Source organism: Gymnodraco acuticeps, unplaced genomic scaffold (genome assembly GCF_902827175.1).
Source record: "Gymnodraco acuticeps unplaced genomic scaffold, fGymAcu1.1, whole genome shotgun sequence".
Classification (NCBI taxonomy): Eukaryota; Metazoa; Chordata; class Actinopteri; order Perciformes; family Bathydraconidae; genus Gymnodraco; species Gymnodraco acuticeps.
In genome coordinates, this window is record NW_022991977.1 from 158,312 (window position 1) to 179,191 (window position 20,880).

The 20,880-nt window shown below is 42.0% G+C and overlaps 1 protein-coding gene across 2 annotated transcripts in view; it reads right to left on the minus strand.

Moving 5' to 3' along the window:
• Positions 1-20,880, minus strand: part of plxna2 (plexin A2) — a 93,015-nt gene that overhangs the window by 67,853 nt on the left and 4,282 nt on the right. For both annotated transcript variants that reach the window (XM_034200993.1, XM_034200994.1), the window contains exons 2-3: positions 12,366-13,710; positions 9,372-9,554 (exon numbers count right to left, since the gene is read on the minus strand). In XM_034200993.1, the coding sequence (XP_034056884.1) occupies positions 9,372-9,554; positions 12,366-13,595 (1,413 nt within the window). In that variant the 5' untranslated portion in view covers positions 13,596-13,710. The remainder of the gene's footprint in view (positions 1-9,371; positions 9,555-12,365; positions 13,711-20,880) is intronic.

Below are 20,880 nucleotides of genomic sequence, written 5' to 3' on the forward strand. Positions count from 1 at the left end.
AGCCTGCTTGTAGGGAAAGACACACACAAGTGGCACACACAGGCACATACTCACCTAAGCAGATGCGAGCAAACAAAGAGACACGTACACAGAAACACTACGCACACTCTCCCTTTTGTTGGGTGCTCCCATTAAATGTGTAGTTTTAAATTCTGTGCATGATCACTTGTTGGATCAATACATTATCATGGATACCAGGAACACACAGCCAATGTGCAACAATCCACATCATGCAAACTGAGGCCCCATTCTCACTTGACATACGTTTTCATGATATCAACATGAATGCATGAATGCATCCTGTAGCAGCAGGACAAAAACGGGGTCTTCTTTAAAGTCTCACTCATGCCGATTTCAATCAAATGCTTAGCTATTGTATATCATAAAAACGATCTGATCAACGTCAGATGCTTTAATGTGGTCTTATTTAAGTAGTGAAGACATTGCTTTGAGGTCAATATCAAGGTCTACATATATTCCAAAAGAGCCTCAGTAAACCTCTTTTTAAATGCAAGCTGATAACCCTTGTGTGGTCCGTGTCATGTAAGAGGAGATTTGCCATTAATACCACATGTTCATGTGACCTCAGTGAGCTCGTCTTTTCATTCTCTCTTCCCAGCGTCTCACAGTCGAATGGGATATATATTTAACCCATGAATAATATTCAAGCCAATAACAGCAATATCCTTCCTGCTGCTGAAATTCCCTTGCACAACAGGTGATGGATATAAACAACCCAGCTTAGTATTGCTTCCACAAACAGATACGCAACCTGAGCCCATGTGCTCTTAACGAAAACAGCCTCCTTTTCTGGGGCTTAGTTTGCATCTTAAATGCTCGGCTGCTCTCTCATCCTGTGAGAGCCAAAGAAAACAAAAAAAAGCCAGACTTCTTAGATGTCACTTGGCTAGAGTCAGGGTTGGCTCCGTTGTAAAGCTGCCAGACCTTGCATGAGCAATCCACTCACCAAAATGTCTCTCTTGTGAGTATTTACATATGGGGTTGATTTGGGGATTCATTTCAGGAGATGAGTTTATTCACGCTGAGAGGAAGTATACATGGAAATGTCCTCAAACCTCTGCTTTTCCGCTGCAGAATGGGAAACCTTGTAAAACGGATGATTACAATGTTTATGTGGTAATGGCTGCCCAATCAAAAAAAGTAAAATTGTGGCCAGCCGGTCGGTGCCCTTCACATTCACCCAGCTAACCTAAACATATGGATGATGACCCAGGAGGCACGGAGCACTCTGTTGAACCAATCATTTCCAATCTGCCACTCAGACAAGGTTTCATCTGTCCCTGCAGACTGCTCTGTCTGACAAACACAGAGAAGTTGGTTCATTTCTGCTATAATTAACTTGTCTTATTCAGGCGTTACATTACATTTAGCTGGAAATCACTGAGTCATGCATGCAAACAACTCCTTTTCAGAAAAGCATTGTTTTTCATGTAAAACCACAAAAAGTAAATATGTCACAATTTGGAAGGAAACCACATCTTAAGTACGACAGGAAAAGGGGCACGGAATGAAAATACACTTAGGACTAGATTGAAAGTAGAAATACACAGACTGTAAGCAAGATAGATTTTGGCAGCAGCTTGACTCAATATTGTGACACGGGGCATGCAGCGACATAAGGGCCAGACAACTGGCCACCTTTAAGGTTGAGTGGCTGTGCATATGGTCCGATCGAGGATGACAGCCGAGGAGAGCGGGCATTGATTAGCCCATATAACCATCACGGCTCTGTGAATGCTAATGAGACAACGGTCAGGGATAGAGCTGATGGGAGAGATGAGCGTTCAGGGGAGGGGGGGGTCACTGAGGTGGAGATGTATTACAGGAGAGGACTAATCATTCAGCCATCACATTAACTACCGTCACAAAGAGAGGCGTATTGATCCCAGCCACTACACTAGATACGCTGTTTTTTGAAAAGTGCCCATACCTAAACACGATTACCAACTGGGTTGGAAGAGATGCTCACACTCATGGCGTGTGAGAGTGTGAGCGCATGTCCATGCATGTGTTTTAGAGGGTTATTGTTAAAAGCCTTCCAGTTGCTACAGCCCAAATGTCCCCTAACCTTCAGCTGCATGGCGAGCTTCCAACTCTCCATACCACAATTTCTACAACTCAACCACAGTCTCCTCTCAGTCTCAGCATGTTCACGTCTCTTCTCTCTCCTTGAGGACATGGTTTCCTATTCTCTGTTTCCTGTCCTCCTCCGTACGCCCCCTCTTGTCCCTCCAATCATTCCCATTGTTTGTCAGGTTCCCATGGCCCACCAACACAAGCAGTGGGAGGGGGACAGTGGAACAATTCATGGCACCCGTATGGTCTTCATTTTGCTGACCGCAATACAGTCACAGTCCTCTTGTGTGTTTCCATGTGTGTGAGCAGGAGAAAAAGAACAGAAAGAGAGGGAAGGGAGGACAAAGGGAGTTGTAGAGAGAGAGATGGAGCTGCTAAATAAAACTGCAATCAGGAAAAGCAGACAGAAGGACACCTCTCTTTGTTATCGCAAAATTGCCTTTCTTAATACCATTTACTATTTCGGCTGCACTAAGACATCTAATGGCGATCCGCTCTGAAGGCTTTCACCCGCAGGTTCAGCTCCCTTCATGCAGTTATGGAAATCCTTTCAATTTACCCTCAAACACACATATTCAACCTTTGCCCCTCCCCTCCGCTGAAAGTCCATTCTGAATGATTGCAATCGCCAAATCTCCTCTTCCTGGGTCTTCATAGCAAACTGTGACTTTGAAAAGTCACAGTCATTTAGCCGCGGACTGGAGAATTTCCCCACCCGTCTACTCTCAATAAGCCATAATGAATCCACTATTTGCCCATTAGAATGTTTGACTAAGGCTTTCTTTCTCCATTTCTAAGGAAAGCTATGAAACACTGAGGTAATGTGCTGGTTGGTTTTATTTTTGTTTAACACTGCACTACCTTAATATTTAAGCGTGTTCATCTTTCAAATCATATTTACTAGCACAGAACTAATTTTCTCTTACAATGATGGACCAGTAAAGGCATCTGAGGCTTGTTTGAACATTGTTGATGCAGGTTAAGGGTTCAAGTGCATGATGCTTCAGTTAAACTACAGCTTCTCCATTAGATCTCACTTCCAAGCTTATGGAGACCCAAGGTTTGAACATCAACCTTCCAGAAACTATCTCAAAATAGAGTTGCACAATACACGTCATAACAGATTCAGTATACATCTGATTGCTCTCTGTATGCAATTGTGGTCCTTCTGAGTATTACTGGCCTTTGCAAAATCATTTCCTCAGAAAATCTATTCCATGAAATGCCCGTTATGTGTCTGCGGAGTGTTTTATGCTTACTCACTAGCTAGGATATGGCAGCATAGAGACACAAATATGCTGTCTTTGTGAAAAATGTGAAATGGTGTTTAGCCCCTGGGGCAATGTGTTTGTTTAGAGCCCCACAGCAGTAAAGGCAGGAGAAACTGTCCAATTAAAAATAACCAGACATATTTTCTCTGCATACAGTAAAGAGAAATGTATAGTAGCAATGTTAAGTGGTTACAGTGTAGCAACATAGCCTGCACAAGTAGTCACCGCAGCTTAGCTTCCTAAACAATTTAACTACACTCTGAAAATACGACACAGCGACTCCAAGAACTGTGATTGGTCAGTCGGCTTGGTTTTTTTTTTTAAACATGTGATAGCACAGTGATTACATAAGGCTAATGTTGCTATAATGCACAAAGTGAATGAAAGACAGTAAACACAGTAACTGTTGAGAGAAATATAGAAGTGTGACAGGTCATGGTCATGATTATCTGTGTTACAGTTATAGTTGGCCTATAGTTAACCCCTTGTGCCAATTCTAACTTAAAGAGGCCCTGTTATGCTTTTTGGAGGTTTCCCCTTTCCTGTAGTGTGTGATATAGGTTTTTGTGCATGTGGTCTGCATGGCTACAAACCCAAAGTTCCCTCCAAAGGGATTTTCTCTCCCACACATTCTGCCTGAAGCTCAACGATTGGACTCAGTATGAGAACAATAAATACAATTTTTGAACATCAAAGCATGGAAACACAAAAATGAACACAATAATTAGCTAAATAGGGCCCCTTCAAAACATAGCACTGTTACTAAAACAAAATTATAAATCTCTCTCCCAATTTGAATTGATTTGTTCAGTTAAGTCAGTAGCCACTAACTGTGATTCATAATATTTTTTCAAGAGATAAATGATCCTTTCATCATTCAATCATGCATCACTGAACACATTTGTGAGCTACCACCATCTTTAACTGTCTACATTTCAATAGTAACATTATTCTCAGAGATTTTCTCTTAAGATTTAGTAAACTCAGATAACCCGGTGATTTTTATTTGAAAGATTTGTATGTACCAAGTTCACTTTCTCTTTCCACCAGACACATGAGTATTTACGTACAGTATGCCAGTGAGATGTATTCATGTTTATCTATACATGTTACATGTTCATGTTGATTTAAATGTTGTGTACCTCTGGTTTGATCTCTGGCACAGTCTTTGTAGAGCTTGCTTGATTTTTTCCGCATCATCACCAAGAGCCACACCACCAAACTCATTATTGTCGCAACAATTGGTATAAACCTTGATGTGACTCTACTGACTGTAATGCTAATTTAGCAATTTGTTTCCCCTAGTATTTTGCTATCAAAATGAAACTTTGCAACTAAAAGTGACATTAATCAACTTGTCCTGCTTTGGGACTGGAATAGATTTAAACAGGGATCAGTGAGTAATAATGGCTTTTACCTGGATTCACCTCATTAGTGCACGTCATGTAAAGTGCAAAAGCCCCTTTGTATTAACACATCAGTTACCCACCGGGTCATATTACTCAGCTAAAATCAACTGCCTAAGGCAACAAACTGTGGCAGGTGATGATAGAAATATCCTGTTATAAATCTGGACGAGGAGCAGGCTAAACGAGAGATGTTGACGGATTCATCCATATGCTGCATGCAGCCCGGATGGTGGTTATCCCTGTGACCTTTGACCCCGGTTACACCCTTCCTGTGGCAGGTTTGACCTTTGCAATGGCCCTGCTGCTGGAGTGATCTGCTGATGGCATTTGTTGTCATGCCCCATTTCCACTCGGCATGTCCATTTAGGGGTGATGGAATAGTCTTGGAGAGGTGACCCTGTGCTCCTCCGGGGCTCCTGGGAGTCTGAATCATGGCTGCTCATTCTGTCAGAGTAATGACAAACTCTGGCCCTTTAGACACTCTGCACTTAAAGCAGTAATGATGGATTCCTTATGTTCCTAACACACACCTCCTGAGAACATGCAACATACTTTTTCTTTGTGATTTCCCTTCTCTCTCTTCCTGAATTCTTTCCTCCTTTCCTCACTTATTATTTCAGTCTTTTGACCTCTGTTTCTGTTGTTCTCTCCTCAGACAGTCCTTCTCTCTCTTTCTGTCAGGCTATTTTGTCTTTTTCCCCTGTGGCTCATCCAGTGAAAGAGCTGCAGTGATGCTATCTGTGCTCCCAGTCTGGACCGTGTGTGTGAGCGTGTGTGTTGTGTGTGTCAGACAGATTGCTCCTCATAAGACTGAGGCCCCCGGGCTAATGTCACAACAGTCCTCTCACACATTTCCTCAGTCAGCTGCATGCCTGTGCGACTGTGCAGAAAGCAGAGCCCCCCGGTACTACCAAGTCAATTCAGTTATATCAGAAAACAAGCCTTATAGGAACTTGATTATAATATATCAGTACAGTATGTATTTCAAATGATATATGATGTCAATGAGAAAAATCTACTTTATGAACCGCTCAGAAAGAGGTCATCTTATGTCCGTGGGCCTGGTGCAAAGGGTCTTAAAGCGATGAAAAGAAAAGACGGAGGAACATTTGAGTGATGATACGTTTCTATAGATGTCTGTTTCCAGTACATCTGTACCGTGATTGCTTGTGCATACCAAACCTACCTAAATGCATACTAAGACTATATATCTATTGGTATTAGACCGTTCGGAGAGAACTAGCATTTTTGGCTGTATTTTTTCCAACTATTATCTTATATTATTATATTTCTAATTTCTTATTAATGAAAACAGCCCTTAAATGGTCAGGACTTGAGTCTCTTTTAATCCCTCCTTTTATTTTTCTACACTTATTTTCTTTCAACATTATGAATGCTTTAAGGTGACTCTGAGTCTTAAAGTGCGCATCAATATTCCCATTTAAATGTTTATCAAATCAAATCAAATCAAGTTTTATTTATATAGCACATTTATAAACGATTTTTGGTCGAGCCAAAGTGCTGTACATATAATAAAAATAGCCTACAGTAGAGACACTTTACAGCAAATACAACAGCACAGATTGTTCAGAATATCAGTATGAGAAAAACGACACCCTCTGTCCTTAGACCCTCACATCGTACAAGGAAAAACTTCCAGAGAGTTTATCTTTTATCGCCCCTCTCTAAGACAGCTGCGGTCGATCAGTACAGCTATAAACACTTCTGCCTTCAGACACGGCCATATGACACGTTTGAACTAGTTCCTTTCAATCATACACTTGTCAGTCAGTACTTGTCAGTACTGTATTAATCCTCAATCCACACGAGAGCGGGTGATGCAAGCACAGCAGAGCAGCAGAAACCTCACATTGAAGGAATACTAAAGCAGGCTTGAAGGAATATGATTGGCAATATTCAATTTTTCTTATTATAAGCTAATGTTATGCCAACTGAACCAATGGCTTTAGTCAATATATTAACAGTTTAAGAATTACCTGGCCTGTGTCAACCCGTGTAGTTTGTGCCGACTCTAAAACAGGTCACTAGTGTATATCATGTTAAGGCCTAAGCTAAGTAGTTCCCAAAACAGCTGGGCACTGTCATATTTTAGAATGGGCATGTGTTGCAGTCTATTTTCAGCTGCAGATTTGGTGTGATAGAGTATGTATGGCAGCAGAACAATATATGTGGGGTGACTCAGTAAACCACTGTGCCTAAATTCATCATAATGAAGAAACGTGTCACCCAGTTCAACAGTGTGACTCACTGGTGTGTGTTTTATAATCAATTAATTAATTTTGAAAAATAAATAAATACATGTTCAAATAAGTATAGAAACCAAGTGGAATTTGTCAAATGTATTGACCTGGTGATCACAGTTTGAACAGTTGACAGCTATAGCCTACAGCTTTCATGCTTAAAATATAACTTAGTTTTTAAATGAAAGAGCGATCACGAACAACATAACGGGTTAGGGTAACGTAACCCTATTACAATAGAGATCAACAACCTATAACAGGGCCTATGCACAGAATGCAGCTATTCAATACTCATTCTTGTTTAAGAATATGAGCATGTCTACTCAGGGGAGAGGCGGTTCACAATCAGGCCAGCTGTAAGAAGACCCTCTCAGCTGGAATGTGGGCATAAGATGAGGTTTAAGTCTGCGTGATCTGCGACGAGTAGGGAGGGGCAGCAGCCATATCATTAGCTAGAACTAGCTAGATCTGATGGATTTGGACATAAACGCGAGTGAAGTATAACCGGATACAAGAGAGAGAGAGATCAGCACCTGCAGCTCTGCCCGCTGTGAGGGACCGGTGAGCGGAGCAAAACACACCTTTAGACCTAACACACTTAGCTATGGCACTGTCGTATACATTGAATTATTCCATTTGATATGTAATCAACTTAGATACCCTTCCGAAAAAATATTCGATTCATCGTTCCCATCCCTACTCACAATACACAAGAAAGAATTAGACTCAGCCTTAAAGATACAGACAGCACTGTGTTATTCAATATGCAAAAATCCATGTCAAGTACACAGAGATAATTGCCCCTTTAAATGCTTAACACTATTCAAACCAAAATCCACCAGGACAGTGTTAAACAAGAGGCACTAGAGGCACATTATTTCCTGTTACTAATGCAACTAATACAAAGGCGCCGGAGGAACAGGCCTGTGCTTCAGTCGTGGCTCAAGTTGTCATGGGTGGAAATTCACATCGATTTGTCCTCAGCCCAAAAGGCTGAAGATGCAGCGCTGCATGATTACTGCACCTTTGTTCAGCATAATGTCCCACATAATCACCATGATGCATTAAACATAACTAGTCATGCTAATTAGGGTATTAATTGATCACATAATTACATGAATTAGTGTTAATGGATTAAAGATCATTATTACCTAAATGTGCCCGGCAGAAAGAGAGGCATAAACAGCTGTCGGTGGATTTCTAGTTGCCAACTAATAAATGGTGAAATATGGAGTTGCGTGGCAGAAACTTTTTTTAAATGATGTAAGACATTAAAGGGACATTTCAACAATTTTCTCTTGAGGAGCTTAGTTATGTCAGACAGAGTGTTGATATCAATAAAGTCATCAGGGTTATTTAGGGCTTGGCATGGACTCGTCAAATTCTTACCAAAGAGCCTTAGTTACAAAATGTGGGCCGTGAGTTTGATTTACGCCAAAGGGAAGGACGAACAAAAAGATGCTATATGTTGCATTGTGGGAAATGTAGGTTTAAACAGTTTCAGACTTTGACCCTACAAATAAGGACATTTTGACTATTCTATTGTCTTTCGCTCGCAATTCCCCAAACTTTAAGGGAGTGCTGTACTAAATCGCTGGAGTACAACTTTAATATTTAGGTTTTATTATAAGTCTTTTAAAATCATCAGTTTTCATTTTTTCATGTGTCATCAGGTCAGGTACCTTCCTACAAAACACACTCCGTCAAAATGTCCTGGTGAATTCATTTTCAGTTGACAGAGACATGTAGCACTTATGATGAGCAATTAACTTGAAATGTCAACATTTATAAATTATGAATTAGATAATTAAAGTTATTTCTGTGCTTGGACTTGATGCTTGAGATTGTTGCAACTTGTATAGCCTGCATCAATCTCATCCAAGCATTTTAGCAATTTTTCTGTTGCTAGTTTTTAACTCGTAAGCTTTAGAAACATGATTTTCCCTTTGTTAATCCCATTTACTAACCTCTAATTAGATTTGGAAGGAAGTACAGTAGCTGTAAATGGGCACTGCATCAGACTTATTTGAAATCGCTTGAGTTGTGGGCAGTGATTCGGAGGTCTAGGACCAGGCTCCATTTTGCATTTGTATTGAAAATCTGAAACAGGAAAGATAAATCTCCCTGACAGAGATGCCAATGGGTCATCAATAGCAGCCTCAATAAATCATTGTTGTATTTTGAGTAGATAAGTGCAGTCATTTGTCATCAAGTGGATCTGGTTGCATCTCTTTGCTGTCAACAACCACGCATTCCCTCAGTATTGAGTTCAGTGTGTGAAAAAGGCAGTTTTAGCCTGTCCTGCTTGTCAGTGACTGCATTTCTGTTCTCACCTTCTTCAGCCGTCCGCTCTTGGTCCCCAGGATGATCACACTGTGTCCGTTGTAGACGTAAGAGGTGACAGAGGTCAGCCTGTCCCTGCTCTCAGTGAATACCGTGCGACCCGACACCAGCTGCGAACCTCCCAGGGGCTGGTTTATATCCAGGCCACAGAAGTGATCATCGATGGGAACGGGCTGCGTGGAGAGAGGGAGGGGGTTAGTGATAGGTGTTGGGGAGAAGATGAAGAAGGGATTGAGAGTGGAAAGTCAGAGATGTTGTTTTCGAGGAGGCGAAGGGAAGAAAACAGGAGAAGAGGTTAAAAAGGGAGGGATAGAGAAGAGGGGAGAGTGAGAGGGAGGAGAAGTGAAGATGACAGATGTAAGGAGGGGAGGTGGAGGTACGAGAAAGGGGGAAGAGCGTAAGTGGGAGCTGGAAAAATGACTGAGATCACTGCAGACACATACGAATACAAGAGAAAAACTCAAACTGACCTTTGGCAAGCCCCACATGCATTAGGCGCACCATTTTCTGGGTTACTTCAGGAAGGTTCATTCTGCCGCATTAATCAACAAGCCTCAGAGTGGGCAAATTCGCGGGGCAGACTAATTGCTGATGGCAAACGCGAGGAACGCTGTGTATTTTGCGCCTCTTTCTGTGATTTTAAGATCACTCGATCTGACATCACACAAACACTCAGCACAAGAGATGTCAGGTTTTGATTAAGCATCAAAGAGAGCTGCATGCTTTGCAGTCCTGTTACATCAACTAACATTCACTTCAAACCTTTGCTAATTGCCTGCCACTCACTGTATGCATCTACCTTTTAGGGCAGCTAATTTCTTATTTCACCTCCTTGAATTCCTAGGCATACAGTATTCATCTTTTGTTGTTTTCCTTCCATCAATGTACCTTAGTTTACTGAATGTGATCGGTGTAGTCAACTCAGCAAAAACACATTTCCTATGTTACCCCAAATAAGACTTTATTTGCCTTTCGTTTTTGAAACTAAATATTGTATTTTCTTATGTGAACACAAGTCATTAGAATATATGTTTCAAGAGTTTCATTCGTTCCTATTCACTGCATTTGACGTTAACCATCTGGAAGTCTGCTGACACATTTTTTATGTAAATTTGAACTTCTTGGAAATAATCCTCAGAAATACTGTATAAGGGATTCATCTATCAACCGACATTCAAAGTCTCCAGAGGATGAATCCTACTGACAAAAATGATGCCCTTATGTTTCATTTAGCGACACCGCAAGTTGAAATGTGTCATTTTAGAGTGTAAGTCTTATCAGCTATTGGACTGATTGCCATGAAATTGAATGCATACATTCATCAGATTGATTTGTAGACACAAGCAAACGTTTCTAATTGTGTTAGCATCTTAACAACTAAGCATGGTTAAAGCTGCTATAATTTAGCAGGTTGGCATTTGAATTGAGTGCTGAAATGACCATTTAGCACAGGAGTGTCAAACTCAAGGCCCGGGGGCCAAATCCGGCCCGCAACCTCATTTTCTGTGGCCCCACAAGAGCTTGCAAAGAATATAATATGTTTATTATACGGTTACGTGGGGATTTACAGAAGCACGTTGCCCATAAACTACATGTCCCACAATGCATCTCAAATTAGACCTTTTTTCTCATAATTTCACTTTCTTTCTTCAAAATATGCCGTTTTTCTTAGAATTGGACTTTTTCTCAGAATAATTTCTTTTTTTTAATGTATTTTTTGTTTTTCAAGAATGTAGCTTTTCTTTTTAAATCATTTTGTGACATTCTCACTGAAGAGACTTGCAATTATTTGCCCTAGACTTCTGCTTTCAGACGTAGTTAATTATGAAGTTATTACCCTATCCGATAATAATCCAATGCAGAGGCAATCATGTAATGTAATACATTATTTTATATATATTATAAATGTATTTTTTTGATATAGTCTTAAAGTTACAACCGGCCCTTTGAGTGCAATCATAATGCTGATGTGGCCCAGATAGAAATTGAGTTTGACACCCCTGATTTAGCATAATGCACCCCTTTGACTTAGTACAGCCTGTCAGAGTATTGGGAGTCTGGGAGTCTACTATATAAAGTACGTTTAGGTACAGCAGCTTAATAAACCACCTTGGTCTTTAATATTTTTATTAAAGTCGTTTTGGTTTTTTACTTGACACAGGAAGGAAAATATCTGATAACAACACATCCTCAAAAAGCGGCATTGTGGCTAGCCCTAACCCTAACCAATGAATCATGTTACCAAAAAAACACAGTATCTAATGACATCTTAACAAAGCTGGAACCTTGCCTGTCATGCAGTCTAATTGAAATATAACGCTCTTTGGTTAACTGCACGGTCAGAGCAATTTATAGCATTATTATGGGTCTCCTTCCTCCCTCTGTTGCCTTTATGAATTACATCACATCTTATTTGTTTGATGGCATGGTGAAATCAAAGTACATGTTGTGAAATTCAAGAGCTATGGATGCGTTGAACATCATTGTTTTTATGGGTCGCTTTCAACTTGTTTCGATCAAAGCCACTCATTATGCAGAATTATAGCTTTCACTGAGGGAACAGACTTGGACATTTACAAGAAAGCTCTTTTTTCTCAAGATCAAGAACAGGTCTCAAAGGGTTCAAAACAGCTGACAGCGACAAGAGTAGAAGGAAGGAGAGGGGGGGGGGGGGGAAGCGGGAGGCGGGAGTCAGTGTTCAAACCCCTGAATAAAATCAAAGCTCAATACAGAACTCCTCTGATTAGCATTGTGGAATTAATCTCCTCCAGCTCTTCTGCTCTTGTGGGATCCTAAACAACCTCAATGGTGTCTTCAGCAAAGCTCTTGTTCCCTGCCTATAAGCTATTAAAGCTTCAATCATTGTTGTGGATAACCCATTTTTAGTAAATCTATATCAATGCTGCTCACCACTTTTTATATTGAAACTAAATGTGTGTTATAAGTGGCAAATCAGACCATTTCTCCCGCTATAGTCCACCTACCGCCTTGGTGCACTGCACGTCTTTCCCCAGCAGCCAGTGCAGCTCCAGATTTCCCTCTCCTTGATAACAGGACTGCAGACGCTCCTTAATGCGTGCATTGATGTCTTGGATGGTGAAGACACAGAGAGCGGAGTGGTCTGGAGGGTCGTGGCACTGCTTCTGTCCCTTGGAGAAAACGGCAAAGAGCACGTCCTCCTGTGCGCTGATGTTGAGCGACTTTGCCAGAACCCTGCCGGCCTTGGAAAGGTACGCCGCCTGCAGCAAACGGTACTCCTCGCCTTTGTGTACGCACCCCACAGGAAGCGACACGTATGAGTGGAACTTTTTGTCACCTTTGCAGAGGCGGATTATGCGAGAGGTGTAAAACAGGTCGCCGGGGGATCCGCCGGCGGGCATCCCATTCTCAGGTGTCTCCGGCTGCACTGTCATGAAGTAGACGAAGTTGCCGCTGGCGAAACCGTAGATGTAGTTGATGTCAAAGTGTGGGACAAGAGCCAGCGTGTCTGAGGGGATTTTAATCAGAGAGGACACAAAGTCAGTATGAAGCTCGTAGTCCAGCATGGCAGAGGATTCTGGGTCACGAGGCAGCTTGCGGCTGGAGATAGTCGGGAAGTAGTCCTGTTTACCGCCGACAGCCGTGCCGATGTACAGAGTGGCATCCTGACCCTGCGAGGACACAACAACCCCGTACATCGTCCCTGTCTGGTTGTCACTGGACAGGTAGTGTTCCTTCTTGTGTGTGGGCTCTACAAGGATGAACAAGTCATCCAGCCGCATCAGCTTGCAGACGCCCTGGTACAGACTCCCGCAGGCCAGCAGCCGGTTCTGGGAGTAGTCGATGAGCAACAGTTTGTTAACATTGTCAGTAGATGCAAGCGGCTCAGAACAGGGCTGGACAATCAGTGGAGGGTAACATGCCTTGTTGTCATACTCCGGCCCCGTATCATGGGACACCAGGAGGGTGAGGTTAGCTGACAACTTGTAGATTCGGTTGACAGCTCCAATGTACAGAGCTCCTGTAGACTGATGCACAGTCAGGTGGTTCAGCGCCCAATCCCTCCTTTCCGATTGGAAGGCGTTCAGAGTCTGTCCAACAGTCGTCTTTTGATTCACAGAGATTAGAGTCAATAGCCACAGGGCCAGGGGCCATGACATGACCTTTAGAGGACGGTGACCTTTAGCAGGGCCACAGTAAGTCCATCTTTTATCAAAGCACGTTCCCATCCCCATAGGGCTTCAAAAAATACCGAGCTCAGACAAAGCACCTGGGATCGTGTGTCTCCAAGGATTTGAAAAGATGAGCTGAAGTGCTGTCTCGTCGTCCTTAAGTGTTCTTCACATCATTCTGAAAGAGAAAAGAAAGAAGTGTTTTCAACTCAATAGATCCTTGATACTTTTCGCGAGTAGAAAAACTGCTTTCATGGCATCATCATAAGACACATCTTAAAACAAAGAAATATATGTACTTGTTTTCGATTATATCTCTGTTTAGTCAGACACATTAGACATCAAAGAAACAACTAATCATTTGTTAAAACTGTCTCCCCGTATTTACTAACCCGAGAGATAGTCCAATATTCCCACTATCAACAGGGGGGCTCATTATATTTGCCTCTCTGAAAGACAGATCTAACTGTGGCCTATTACTTGAACAAAGCAGTGGCACACTGTAGCTGCGCCTTTCCCCTGTTTGGGTGGCTAATTACATGATTCAAACGTATTAATTATGCGTCCATATTTTGAGCACCCTGTTTTCCTTTCTCCCCTCTGCCTTGTTCGTTTTATGGTTGAATCCAGGAGGAATTAATCACTCTCCAGAGCAACCGACATTCCTAAATTAATCAGGCTTTTTTCTAGGGATGGCAGGGAGTCATTAGAGATTCAGAGCCAGGCAGCGTCAGCCCTTACACTTCCCTCTTTAATTTCATTAGCATATTTTATGTAGATATTTCCAGGGGACAAACAATGCCCCTCAAACACAGGATGGACTGAAGGATGGATGAGTAAAATGCATGGCAGAGAATCTTTGATGGTCTTTTTACAGAAAACTATTATGTGATGCTTGTTTTAGTTTTATGCGAGGTATTTCTCATACAAATGACAAAATAAGCTCATTTTGAACAACAAAATAGGATTTTATCTGAAAATAAAGACAATTAAGTAAGAGCAACACAAGCACCGTAGATAAAGTGGCTTCATACACGCTGTTACTTCATGGTAGTCCAGGAGTAATAAACCTGCCTGCATAGGAGGACGTACCATAAATTAAGACGCCTACATCACCTTAAATCCTGTCTGTGTGCAACCAGAAGCTTCTCCAATCCAGCTCCTAAAGGCTTTCCTATCTCCCCAGCATCCCTTTCACACTCCTCTAATAATAGTTTTTTTTCTAAATCATTCAAACCCCTTAAGGAAAATGCTTCTTCATTTCCTCTAAAGATACCGTGCCAAGAGCTAGAAAGCTTTAGCTCAAAGGTAACTGTGTTTTGGCTGTGATTGTAAACCGGGTGTTTTCTCAGCGAGACTTCCCGGTATAAGTAAAGGTTAAATGAAGACAGCCATGTCAGATCCTAATGCGGGGGTCATGATGCGGTGGGTTCTCTCCATTGGCTGGCTTACAGGACGTCTGGCGGAGTTGAGATGGAGCCAGGGATGGAGCGGATGGACTGACACTGAGCTGGCAGGGTCTGCCCCTGCTCCTCTACAGCGTCTCCTGTCCATCTGTCCCCGCCACGCTCACATCGGGGGAGAAGTCACTCGAGTGTCTCGACCTCCTCTGCTCAATTTGGCATGCTCAGTTTGAGCAACTCCACCCGTCTTTGGCCACCAAAGAGCAACATCTGACATAGGGCTGGGCAATATATCAATATAACGTCAAATATCGTGATAAGAAACTGTACCGTCTTAGATTTTGGGTCGTCATGTGGCTTGAATCTTCCTGGTTTCAACATGTATTACTGCAAATTAGTGTCATTTATATTATTTGTCTTTACAAACTAGGTCATTTTATCAACATTACTGAAGATTATTTATCAAAAGTCTGTAAGTATGTTGAGAATGCACCGATAGCCAAACCTTCAGTGTGGTTGGAAAATAGATTTATAGGTATTTGGTCAAAAAGATTGCAATATTTAATCCTCTCCATACCCTAGCCCTAATCTCATACACACTGAATTTGAGTTTTAATATTTATTTTTTCTTTAATTGTGATACATGACATGACTCTTACCTCTTAGTCATGCTCTGTTTATCTGTTCCTCTGCTTTTAAAAGTGACATGATTGAAACTTCCTCTTTTTCTGTTAAGTCTTTTTTTCCAGCTGCAGAGAAAAACTGTTTGCTTTTATTAATGCTCAGAAAGATGAGATTTAGCAGGACACATTGACATCTTCCTTATTTTAGGAAAAATGATGTCCAGCTTACATCTGAAAATCATTCAAATCATCTGCTTTCCAATCTGATGAGTCCCTGAAGTTTCTGTGTTGATGTACCCAGGACTTCCATCATTTGTCTATTTTTATGTTCAAACCCAATGAAAAGAGTATTCAGGCATTTTTGAGCATTTTCAGAGGAAGCAGTGACAGTCCTTTTATTTTTGACAGCTTCTGGGTAAACTGAAATATAAACTCTTTGAAGCATTCATGTGTTTGTTTTCAGTAAACAAAATTGCCTAAACCAATGGACACCGGAAACCTTTATTCCTTTGTTTTTCTAAAACATTCTTCTTCTTTTTGATGTAGGCTTCTGTTTTTTCTTTTTTAAAACCTGTTACATTTTTTGTGCATATCCCTTAACTCATAAAAAGGAGCAGAACAATCATTGTGTGTTTACCAATCTATATATGTTATATTTACTCCGTGGGGTGTCCCGCAGAATCCCATTACTTTGAACTTCTATTCTTCAAATCACAAATCACACTTCCTAGCAAAGACCTTTGGTATAATTTGCATTGTAATCTTATCAGAACCTCAAGCCTCCTAGAAGTCAAGACAGTGCTCTCGATATCCGACCGCAAACAGCAGACCATATGATATTTGCAAAGCCAGGTTTGAGTCTTGCATGACCTTAAACAAGTCACCAGCAGGGCCATCCAGAGGTTAATTCAGTATTGAGAGACTTCTGTCAAATCCCGAGAGGAATTAGGAAACAGGGAGAAAAAACAAGAAGAGAAAGCAGGAAGTGCTGGTGGCAAACGAAGCGGGTCAGGCAGGCAGCAGCCTCATGGTTTCATCCATTTCTGTTCTCCCGGCTTTGGTCACGTCTAAGCCGTGCAGTCATGCTGCTCAGTGTTTACCCTGGATTATAGAGACAACTCTTTGCCCTGCGCAGTCCTCCCTGCTGAATTCTCTGCCTCGCCACTCAGACTCGCTCCAGCCCAGACGTGACTCATTCACACTCACATACAGGAACAGGGTTTGCTGAGGCCTCTGGGGGACGCCAGCTCTCAGCGGGCACCAATCGTAGCATAGATGAGGGAGAAGCCGGCCTCTTTTGCTCCTCAAACATGACCCTTTGACCAGGATCGAGATCAGTGGAACCAAAGCTATCCTTCAAGTTCAGCTTTTATTGGTGTGAAATGCTGTCATACCTCAGCTAGCGCCCAGTTTGTCATGATTCATGAGACAGAGAAGGGTTCGTTTTTTCTTGTTTGTTGACCCATCTGCCATTAGAGATGTGACTAAAATGTGAAGAGGGGGTCTTTCTTTGTTAGCCTGTCAATGTGCATCATTCTCAGTCCTTGTTCATGTTCGATAGCATTAAGGGCTTAAATCATGGCATGTAAAATAATAATTGGGGTAGATTTTCAAATTCTAATGAGCTATTGTGAATAACACTCAACAAATGAAATGTTGGAGTTAACTAAATCTATTCTGTCAACAAATTACACATAATTGTATTACTGTAGGTTAGTTGAAAGCAATAATATTAAGTTTAAGTTTAACCGAATATTTGTTACTTATACTTTACCTAACCTAATACAATTATGTGTAATTTGTTGACATATTCCCTGTCAGTCATTTATTCAAATTCAACTTTTAAATGTTTTGAGTGAATATCACTAAGTGTATTTAAAAAAACTCATAACTTACATTTATTTTAAGGCAATTTAACTCATAACTAAAGTTTTTTGGCGACCTTTAAACGTTTTAATGCAAAAATGTAACTTTTTTGATATGATGAGGAAACACAGTGGATAATGATAAAGGCATAACTATCTCTATTCCTTAAATAAACACAATTTGTAGACTAATTTAGCAGAAACAGCACACTGTTAAAGAGTTAGTTGTTTGCATTTTGTTATCAGATGTGTTCGGTAACACTGTAACAGACGTGCCATGATCTTTTTAAAGGTCAGGAGAAAACATCTCGATGCTTGCACTTAGTCATCGGGAGTCATTGTCGTGAGCCTCAGAGGCAATAACAAATATTGTTTTGTCGCTGTTGTTTTTTGTGGCCTGGATTTATCTGGCTGCACAAAAGCAATAACAGTGTAAGACCACAGGAGTGGAAAAGTATCTTAACTACAATAGTCATAACGTGCGTGGATTTTTGGGTCAGTGGTTTTTGCTAAGAAGAGTTCCTTCCAGGAGATGAGTTCAGATTTGGGGATTAATCTTTTGCTGCAGCTCTTCTAGGCAGTGTACTGTACAATATTTGCACTTACAGTTTATAATCGTACATGGCCTCATGGGATACTTTTGTAAGGGGTTTCCTGCGAATACACATGGACGAGTCATTGGGGGGGAGGGCCTGCGTTGTACACATTACACATGAATGAGCTGGGAGGGCGCCATCCGCAACATAACTTGACTTCCAAATGAATAAATGAAGGCAATTAGTAGATCTGTTTACAATGTTGTGCAGATAGAAGTAGGTCAAACGTGGCGGAGACAGGAGGGGGGGGAGCCAGGGCCAGGGGCTGTCGCTGGTACCTACAGTGATGAGTCGGGGAATTAGGACATGAAGATGCCGTCTTTATTAAGCGTGACTTGTAAATGAATGTCAAAGTGAATCACATGGGACCGGTGGGGTTTATTAGAAACAGGAATGTTTTGTGATCAGTCCACCGTGTTTTATCTGTGGCTGCGTTGTGGAGGGGCACCCCAGGGCGGTTGGTGCCTCCCTCATAAGGCCCCCTCACAGAGACGCAGACTCGGGCCTTAGAGGGCATAATGCGTTGTAGCGTGGATGCTCACACTGCAGATACCCACAGGATATCACCACTTTGATGCTGCACTGTGACAGTTGGCCTGTGGTTAATTGTCCCCATTATGTTCTGCAATGTATATTCAACCAGAAGTGAACCCCCCAGACTTTTTACTCGGTCAGGCGAAAAATAAATATTTAGATGAATGATACGCTTTGTAATGGAAAGAATTGCAATAAATTCATTTAGTTTTGTTGGTACTTCTGTGTCCCGGCATGATTTTTATATTAACAAAAACAAACCGTAATTGCCTTTTCTTTCCTTACTTGTTGTTTAGTTTATTGGTCAGTGCAGATATTTCACGCTTTAGTACTCTCCAGCCGGCCACTAATCTTGATGGTATTGTAGCGGAGGATGTCTGCGGGGAACGGTAAAGCAGCAGTATGTCACCGAACACGCTCTGCTCTTAATAACTGCAGGATGCTGCGAGGGACCTGGGCCGAGGCAAATGTGACAAAGGGGACCAATTCCAACACATCCCCACAACACAGTCAGCAGCCTGCTCTGCAATGCATGCCATTATCTTAGGGCATATGCATTCTACATGCAGATACAGTACCATATCTGAAATTGCTGTTAAGAGCAGGGCCCAGATGAAGGGGTTCTGCTACCACCGCCAGATTTACCCATGCATGCCTTTCTCCTCCCTTTCCTCTTCTCAGCTCTGTCTCCTCTTCCATAAATCTCATTGTCGGTCTTCCTTGGTTAATGGTGACCTCAAGCAGGCTCTCTACTGTCGAAGCCCTCGTGTTGCATATATGATGAGCAAAGAGGGGAAAGTCAAAGTGACCTCCAGCACTGTGATGAAAACCCATGCAGCTCGAGTGCAATAGAGGGTCTTCTATAATTCAGCGAGCGCAGAAGAAGACAGATCGAGCAGCGTTTTTTCTTTGGACCCACACAGCATGTGCGCCTTGCTGCAGCGGCTAACCCGGCACCCCTCACCCTTAGTGTCGCTTAAGTGCAAGAAAAGGAGAACAAGGGGTAAACAGAGGAGTCCGACTGGGGCTCTGAGTGATCTGTGGACGGTGCAGCTGAGGGGAATAAAGAATGAGGGTGTTGAAATGTGAGATTTACTCTCTAGCTCTGAGACAAGTACAAAACAGCTCTCCAGTTGTGTTTTTTCCTTTAAGAGCACTCTGTCTGAGCCATTTTCATTTGGCTCAATTACAGCCTTTAGCATGGCTGTCATTTTATTGTCTTCTGTGTTTTTTGTCTTGACATCAGTACAATCTATATTGTATACACTGTATATATATAAAATCTATATGTCTGCACAGGTGGATTCAGTTACATATGTGCAGGGTTATATTGCTTTTGCATGCATGAGTCGTAGAGACCTGACAGTGAATATACATTACACTTGGCACTGAGACTAGACCCCAGCAAGTGTATGAATGAGAAAAATAATCAAACGCATTGACGCAGGGCAACCATGTGAAGCTGTGAAGCACATATGTCCATAATTCCCACACCACTGCACACAGAAATCAAATAACTTATTCCAAAGAAGCCTGTATGTTTCCTCTGCTTCCTCCGTCCGAGCCCATATGGCTTTGTAGGGTGGAGGATGCCAAGGTTGGAGGTAGCTGGCTGGAGTAATTAAGATCAAATAAATTACAATGCAAAAGAAACAGCTGCTACCTCCACTGCTGACAAATCACTGTGAGCATGAGGAGACAGCAGGAGACAGCAGGAGACAGCAGTAGACAGCGAGCAAAGGGATAGAGAAACAGTGGAGAGGAGGAGCGATGGTGCATGTTCTACTATTCAACAACTTTCCCTCTAAGTATCTGCTGCTGCAAAACCGCTTTAACATTTAATCCGCAGTGCAAATAATGCCTTTGGTGGCCATTCAACCAAAAGCTGCACAAACACAAGCATCTGCCCAGATTATCCCAGTGTGTCGCCACGGTGGCCCGGCTTGGCCCTAATTCTGACTCTGAAGTTCTATCCAGAGTCCAAAAGTCAAATTCATAGACATACTGTATCCTAAATGCTCAGAAATAAACATCGCCTTCATAAAAGTAGAGCGAGAGGTCCGCAAACACATGTGAATTTTTACTGGAAGAGACATTGACTGGAAGCCAAATGGGAGTTCTTAGAAAAGAATTTACCCAGCCGAGAATATTTCCCCTCGCGGTAACCTTTCCTCCTTGGTAGGATTTGTTCTACAAATTATTATTGAATTCTCCAAGTCTATTAAGTAAGTCCAGTCCCACTTGGTTTGTGGCCCAGAGCCGAACACTGCCCGTCTCGGATATAGTCCAGGTGCTCGGGGCTTGTGGGACACGTTGTAGGAATGTGG